Source organism: Tenrec ecaudatus, chromosome 3 (genome assembly GCF_050624435.1).
Source record: "Tenrec ecaudatus isolate mTenEca1 chromosome 3, mTenEca1.hap1, whole genome shotgun sequence".
Classification (NCBI taxonomy): domain Eukaryota; kingdom Metazoa; phylum Chordata; class Mammalia; order Afrosoricida; family Tenrecidae; genus Tenrec; species Tenrec ecaudatus.
In genome coordinates this window covers 122,752,698-122,761,021 of record NC_134532.1, presented here as the reverse complement: position 1 = coordinate 122,761,021, position 8,324 = coordinate 122,752,698, and the positions used below count along the sequence as shown (strand labels likewise).

Genomic DNA, 8,324 nt, shown 5'->3' with positions numbered 1-8,324 from the left:
ACTTGGACTGGGCCACCATGCCTTTTTGACGTGGAATTACTTCTTGATAGGAAGTTCTTTCTTATACATGTGAGTGCCATGGTTTTGTTTCTCTAGACAACCCAGCCTAACAAAGATACATGATGTTCTCACAGCGTCTGAATCACATAGCATTCTGTTTCAAAGTATGTATCGTGAAGAGCACCAATACAATGATTTAAAAAAATGTATCGTGGCAGCATATGATCAAGAACCCATGGTACCTGAGGGAAAAAATTCACCATGCACTGAAGGCATTTTATAAAGCACAGCTCGAAGAGCGGATGGACTACTGATTGCCATGTTTCAACAAGCTGATGAAACACTGGAAGCACTCACTTGTTTATGTTACGAAATGTGGAAGACAGCAACCTGGCCAACCAACTAGAAGAGATTCATCTTTGCACCCATTCCAAAGAAGGTGACACGCCGAATGTGGAAATTATTGAATGATATCATCAATAGCACATGCAAGAAGAATGTTGGTGAAGACAACTTAAAATGGAAAGTGAGCTGCCAGAAATTCAAGCTGGAAGCCGCAGAGAAAGGGGAACAAAGGATACCACTGCTGACATCAAGTGGATATTGGCTGGAGAGAGAGAAAACTAGAAGGATGCTTGTGTTGCATTGACTATGCAAAGGCGTTTGATCATAACAAATTATGAGTAGCATTGAGGAAAGTGGGCATTCCAGAACACCTCATTGTGCTCTCGTGGAGTATGAATATGGACCAGGGGCAGCATGGCTTAAAATCAGGAAAGGCATGTGTCTGGGTTGTATCCTTTCATATCCTTATTCTGTCTGTATGTTGAGCAAAGAATTTGAGAAGCCGAACTAAATGAAGAAGAACAGCATTGGATTGGAAGAAGGCTTATTGACTAACTTTGCTTACTGAAAGCCAGGAGGACTTGAAGCACTCATTGATGAAAATCAGACACAGCAGACTTCACTACGGAGTGTAGCTCATTATAAAGAAAGCCAAAATCCTCACAACTAGACCAACAGACAACATCATGATAAAAGGAGAAAAGATAGAAATTGTCAAGGATTTCATTTTCCGTGGACATCAATGCTCATGGAAGCAGCAGTCAAGAAATCAAGTGACAGGGGCCCTGGTGGCATAGTGGTTATGAGTTGTGCTACAATCTACAAGGTCAGTGGTTCACGACCACCAGCTGCTACTCACGAGAAACAGGGCTTTCTACTCCACTAGAGTTACAGTTCCCCAGATCTACAGAGAGCGTTCTACCCTGTCTTCTAGGGCACTGTGAGTCAGTCGGTATCAACTTGATGGAAGTGAGTGAGGAAGTCTATTGGGAAAATGTGCTCCAAAAACCTCTTTTAAGTCTTAAAAAGCAGATGTCATTTTGAACACTAAGGTGCAACTTTGTGTTCCATGCTGTTTTCAATCACCTCATGTGGGTGTGCAAGTGAGACAATGAATGAGAAAGACCACAGAAGAACTGATGCATTTGAATTATGGTGTTGGGGAAGAATATTAAAAGTATGTACAGTGTGTGAGACGTGAAAAATAATAGCAATTTATAAATGATCAAGAGCTCATAATGGAGGGAGGGAACATGAGGAGCTGATACCAAGGGCTCAAGTAGAAAGAACATGTTTTGAAAACGATGATGGCAACAAATGTACAAATGCGCTTGACACAATGGATGTACATATGGATTGTGATGAGAGGTGTATGAGCCCCCAATAAAATGATTAAAAAAATAAAAAAGTATGCACTGTGGACTGCCAGATGTATAAATAAATTTATATTGGAGAAAGTACAGCCAGAATGCTCCTTAGAAGCAAGGATGGTGAGACTTTTTCTCTGCACTTCGTCATATTATCAGGAGAGTCCAGCTGCTGGAAAGGAACCTCATGTTTGGTAAAATAGAGGGTGGGTGAAAAAGGAGAAGATGCTTGGTGAGCTGTGTTGTCACAGTGGCTACAACAATGGGCTCAAACACAATATCAGTTGTGAGGGTGGCGCAGGACCACCTGGTGTTGTGTTCGGTTGTGCGTAGGGTTGCTATGAATCAAAACTGACTCAATGGCACTTAACAACAATGGCATCATGCATGCTAAGTGGAGCATGACTGTACTGTCTACTCTTCCTAACCCCCCACTGGGTGATCAAGGAGCCCTAATGGTATAGTTATTATATGTTGGGCTGCTAAATGCAAACTTGAGAGTTCAAACCCACCCACTGCTCAGTGGGAGGACGATAAGACTTTCTTTTCTTGTAAAGATTAGTCACAGGGACAGTCCTATAGAGTCCCTCTGAGTTGGAATTGATTAGATGAGTTTGGAGAGTTTTGCTGGGCAAACATACCTCTACTGATATCATTTGATGCAGTGCCCTCTCTGAGACTCTGCTGTCATTGCAAATATTTACATGATTATGTTTTATTATACTTGCAAACACCTTGTGTGGAATAGAATATCCTCAGATGACAGGACAGCTGACTAATAATAGGTTAGATCTATTATTGTTGTTGCTAGGTGGAGTCCTATGTGCAGCACAACAGAATGACACATCACCCAGTCATGCGCCATCCTCACAATTATGTCTAGTCGCAGAGTCAGTTATCTAATTGCCATGTTTCACCATTCAGATTCACATTAAATGCTTCACTTTCCCACTTTTCACTCAATTTCAATTTGACTTGTAGGCCTGCTGTTAATCCTTTAATGATCCAGATTTAAATATTCAACACTTGGTATGTGCCAAACACTATTTTAACTGCTTAAATGTTTTATCTCCTTTAAGTCTTGGCACTACCTGTGGAAGTTACATAATTGTATGTCAACTTGATAAGTAAATATAGGTGTGGAGTTTAGCCTGTCAACCAGATCACAGCCTGATGATGCCTCCTTATGGGTGTGGCCTTCTCATGAGGATTCTGGGAACTTCATCTCCCTCTCTTGCCTTGGTCTTCCTGTTGACAAGCCACTGGAGACTTGGATGAGTCCTCTCTCTCTCTGCTTCAACTTCCTGTTGAAGAACCACTCAGAACGCTGGAGGAGCCACGTGGAGACCTACGCCAGCACTGAGATGCTTCCATTGCCATTGGATCCACAAGACTTTGCACCTACCGGCCTGTGATCTTCCTGCATTTCACATCATTGCATTTGACTGCAAGAGTCTGAAAAAAAGTTTTTTGACTAGTATTGGACTTATGGACTTGATCTGGACTGGGCGGGGGTGTTTTCTTAATATACTTTGCTTTTTGATATCAAGCTGTCTCTTACACATGTTAGTGTTTCTGGATTTGTTTTTCTAATCACCCCGGCCTAACACACTACCCTTTGAGATAAGTATTATTATGACCTCTACCCCCACGCCCCCCTGCCCCTTCCACCCCGGAAGCAGAAATCTGAGAAGAGTCCCAGGAAAGTGAAGTAACTGCTCAGGGTTACACAATAAGTGACAGAGGGGGGACTAAAGAAACTCAGACCCTTTCATGGATTCAGAAATCTTGGCAGCAAACGATTTCTATGCTTTTTGGAATGGAAAGAAACACAGATAGGAGTGGGGCAGGGCTTCAAAAAGTTTATGGAAAATGGAATTAAATGGTAATGGCAAATTTCCACTAAATTTTTGAAGTCCCTCACAAAACTTTAGATTTGAAACATTCTCACTAAAGGAAGAACAAGCGACCTGGCTCTTTCTCTTGATGAAGGAGGATTCCACAGCACAGACTCCAGTATTTGATGGATCATGTTGGGGCTACTTATGACAGTGACCGCACTTCCCAGATTTTATTAGGCAGTTCTAATTCCAAGTATTTTATCCTATTATTAGACTGTGATAGATTGTGTTTCTCAGGTTTGCTTTGTGAAAATGGTCTTCTTATGGGCTTCTAAGAAGTCAATCATAGAGTGAAAAGCTGGTACTGCATCAGGAATTATCTCTGAATTATCTAGACAAGTTCATTTAATCAGAATTGGGGGATAAAGGATCTGGTTTGAAGTTGGTCATCTTAGCTCAGTACTTACATGGTCAAGGACCTCTGGGAAAGCAGGCTTTGCAAGGTTGTAGGGGTGGGAAGGGAATTAGTATGGCACAGGTCAGCAGCATTTCTCTACAAATCAATCAGTCTTAAGTTGTGCTTCTGTAATTTTATTAGGGTTTGATAGTTCGTGGCATTTTGAAATATTTCTATATAACCTTCCAAGAACTCAAGAAAATAATCAACATTAAAAAAAATCAGTGGATTCTTGGCCTCTTGTTATATTCTACCTATTATTGTTGTTGGAAAATCCAAATGCAATTGACCTTTATTTACTATTTCCACCTGAAGATAACCCAACAAAAAGACTTTGTGTTTAAATAAAATGATATGACTATAATTATATTTACCCATCTTTAATTCTTTTTCTTGATATTGTAGTATAACATGCTTTTATTTTATTTTTTATAAAATATTCTCTACTTCCGCTTCATTTCCTCTTCCCTCTCTTGTCTTTTTTTCCACCTGTCCTTCCCATTTCTTTCTTCTCTCTCTTTTCCTTTGTACCTACATAAATTATTAAATACAAAGCATCTGTAGCCTTGTAAGCAGGTAAACCCTTTGCACTGAAGAGGCTGATGTAACTCCCAGAGACTCAGAAAGTTCAGGTTCATGGGAACTTTTTTTTTGGCCAGGGACAGACACCCAGCACCACCTGTGAGGTCATGACTATGTAGATGATGGGGTGGTGGTGTCATAGACTTTCCAAAATCAGGCAATTGTGCATTTTAAATTCAGATTAAAAACAGTTTCTACGCCCAGGAGGGGTAAATTATTAATTATGTTTCAGTAAGTGATTGATACTGGGCTTAACATTTAAACTATGTTAACCTTAATCATTTACTCTAGGAATCAGATAAAGGCATGTACTGAGGATTAGAATTAATTAGGTTTTTGTTGTTGCTACTGTTTTTCGAAACTGGAAGTTATTGGAGATTGCTATTTTTAAAAGATGATTTATTTCCAAACAAACACGAGGGAAAACCTGAAGTGCTGCCTACACGTGTGTCTCTAAGCACTCCCTGGAGGAGGAAAGAGCATCCACCCAGAAGGAGAGGAGACTGCACAGACTGCAGAAATCACAGACGACAAACTCGGACACTTGCTCCATTTCCCCAGAGAGGGCTGAGCTTCTTCTTGTCCTCAGCACCAGCACAGGGAGAGTTTGCACCTGAGAGAAATGAGGGGTCCTGGGCACATGCGGCATTTACATGAGGGATTTGGGACCTCTTTCTAACAATAATATGTCCATGACTTTATCTCATTTTATGTCTATTACCTCCCTCTATCTCATTTCAAGAAAATTGGGAAGTTTTCTTGAATCAGCTTTACCTGTGTTCTTTCCGTTCCGTCTTCCTAATAATCTCAGTTTAACTATCACACTTCTTTCAACTTGAGAAAAGCCAAGCATGCTCTTGCTTTCTGGTTTGATACCTCCACATCTTCGCACATGTCATTCCACGCTTCACGCTGTCCTCTGGGGCCACTCTTTGAAGCCTTCTGTTCAGTTCATTTGCTTTTGCTACTCTATGTCCCAGATCAAGTTCCGGAGTCTTTCCTGCTTTTGAACGAACTTTTCCTTTCTTCACTTAGGATGTTCTTTTTCTCTCTCAAAAATAATATTTCTTTTTTTTCAGTGATGATTTACACAAAAAATTAAGTTCCTATTTAACAATTTCTACATAAATTGTTCAGCCATACTACTCATGTCTTGCACAGTGCATCAACATTGATTTAATTGCATTCTGTGTGCTCCATGCTTATCCGGCTTCTAGGTCATGCAGAGTTACTGTTATTGTTAGGTGCCATCGAAGGCATATTCTGACCCACAGGGACTCAGGCACAACCGAGCAAAACACACGCAGGTCCTGCACCATCCTCACAATTATTCCCATGCTGGAACCCATGGGTACAGGCATGTCAGTTCATCCCCTTGAGGGAATTCCTCTTTCTTACTGTCCTTCTACTGTACCAAACACGATGTTCTCCTCCGGGCAATGGCCTCTCCTGACAACATGTCCGATGTATGTAAGACATACTCGCCCTGCTTGCCTCAAAGGAGCACTCTGGTCTAATGTCTTCCAAGGCACATTGTTTGTCTTTTTAGCAGTCGATGGTACTTTTTTTGTTGTTGCAGTTTTAAAACCTTTATTAGATAATCAGCCACTAGTCTTCATCCACGTTGACTGTAGGTTTTTGAAAGTGGTGACAGGCACGTAGGTAATCCGTGTGTAGAGCTTGTTTGGGGAATCTTCATCCTCATTACATTTCCTGGACAACCGCACACGGATATGATACGGGACATTCCTGATTCCTTTGGCCCAGACAGCTTTGTTGAGCCTGGTGTCGATTCGTACATCTGGTGTTCCCCTCTCCTTCATGGCACACTTCCGAATCTCCTTGGGCGCCCGAGGGGCACGCTTCCTGAAGCCCACACCATGGATACGCTTGTGCATGTTGATGGTGTATTCCCTGGTCACAACCTCGTTGATGGCCAAACGGCCCTTCTTCTTCTCACCGCCCTTCTTCGCGGGAGCCACAGCACCGGGACCAGGCTGGAAAGGAAGACCATGGTACCTTTTCCAGCAGCACTATTCAAATGCACCAACTCTTTTCCAGTCTTCTTTCTTCAATGTCCAACTTTCACAGGCTTAGGAGGCAATTGAAGATCCCATGACTTGAGTCAGGCACACCTTAGTCCTCAAAATACCATCCTTGCTTCTCAGTACTCTAAACTGGTCTTATACAGTAGATTTACCTAAGGCAATCAGTCTTTTCTTAAAAAAAATCATTTTATTGGGGGCTCTTACAGCTCTTATACCAATCCATACATCATTTGTATCAAACACATCTGTACATATATTGTCATCATCATTTTTCCATTTTCTTTCCACTCAAGCCCTTGATATCAGCTTCCTTTTCCCTCCCTCCCCCACTCTCTCACCCTTGTGAAGCCTTGATAAATTATGTATTATTATTATTTTCATATCTTACACCATCCGCTGTCTCCCTTTACCCATGTTTCTGTTGTTCATCCCCCTCAGGGGTGCGTGGGTAGGTGGGGTGCTCTATATCGATCCTTGCGATTGGTTCCCCCTTTCTCCCTCCTCTCCTTTCACCTTCCCTACCCTCATGGCATCACTACTCCCATGATTGCTCCTGAGGGGCTTATTCTGCCCTGAATTCCATGTGTTGAGAGCTCGTATTTGTACCAGTGTATGTGCTCCAATCCAGCTGGCTTTGTAAGGTAGAACTGGGGTCATGATAGTGGGGGTTTAGGGGTGGGGATGGAGGAAGCACTAACAATATTTGGCTTAAACCAAATTGCTGTGAAGGAGTGTGGAATTAGTGGAGACCCAAGACCCACTGTCAGATAATTGAACAGTCCCTTCAGAAGGGGCACATGGAAGGGATGATGAACCCAGGGTGAGCATGGCACTGATGAACCGTATAACTATCCTCTGTTTTTTTAGTACTTCCTCCCTTTATTATTATGCTTTTTATTTGTTTGACCTCATTAAGCGTGTTAGATTTGCAGCTGTTCATTTGTGTATTTAAGAATGCTAGGTACCTGAAAGTCAAGACTGATAACCCTTCAGAAACAGTCACATGAGTAATGGTTCCCTGAGGGTATGGGAAGGGGGGAGATGGGGGCAGGGGGAGCTGATAGCATTGATGACTATATAACTCCATTAGCTGGAAATGAATAATGCAATTGTGTGTGGATGGCTATATTGGATTGTGTAAGATACATCAGAAAAAACACTATTCATATGTATGTGTATATATATATATATATATATATATGTAAAGGTGCCTGGAGGGTATGGTAGGAGGGGGAGGGGACAAAGGGGAGCTGATATCAAGGAGTTTAAGAAAAAAGAAAATGTTTGGAAACTGATTGTGGTAGCAATTGTACAATACTGCTGATGTGATTGAACTCTGGAAAGTTATATCTGTAAGAGCTACCAATAAAATGATTTAAAAAAGAATAAATCCAAACATTAAAAAATCATAATATTTGGCTTTGTCTTCTCCAGTTGCCCATTGAAATTTTCTGTTTAGCTCTTTAACTTCATCATTTCTTTCACTTGCTTTAGCTACTTTGAAAGTTTCAGAGTCTCTTCTGACATGGACTCTGATCTTTTCTTTCTTTCTTGTCTTTTTAGTGACCGTTTGAGTGACCTTCGGTGCTTACTTCCTGAGTGATGGTCTTGATGTCCTCCCACAGCTCATCAGGTCTCCTGTCCTTAGTGTTCAATGTGTTCATCTGTTCTTGAAATTCAGGTG

The 8,324-nt window shown here is 41.5% G+C and overlaps 1 protein-coding gene across 1 annotated transcript; it reads right to left on the bottom strand.

The window, feature by feature from the left end:
* Nucleotides 1-1,196: 1,196 nt before the first annotated feature.
* On the bottom strand, nt 1,197-7,580 carry LOC142443075 (large ribosomal subunit protein eL31-like). The gene is made up of 3 exons (XM_075544680.1): nt 7,548-7,580; nt 6,222-6,589; nt 1,197-1,263 (listed from the first exon to the last, which is right to left on the bottom strand). The coding sequence occupies exons 1-3, from the start codon at nt 7,578-7,580 to the stop codon at nt 1,197-1,199; spliced, it is 468 nt and encodes a 155-aa protein (XP_075400795.1).
* Between the last annotated feature and the right edge of the window lie 744 nt (nt 7,581-8,324).

Excerpts from the sequence above, each read along its gene's own strand:
- LOC142443075 (XM_075544680.1), bottom strand. The coding sequence starts at position 7,580 with ATGAACAGCTGCAAATCTAACACGCTTAATGAG. Across the intron at positions 6,590-7,547 it reads AATCTAACACGCTTAATGAG|CCTGGTCCCGGTGCTGTGGC; the intron begins GTCAAACAAATA and ends CTTCCTTTCCAG. Across the intron at positions 1,264-6,221 it reads ACCACTTTCAAAAACCTACA|AACGCTCTCTGTAGATCTGG; the intron begins GTCAACGTGGAT and ends AAGACAGGGTAG.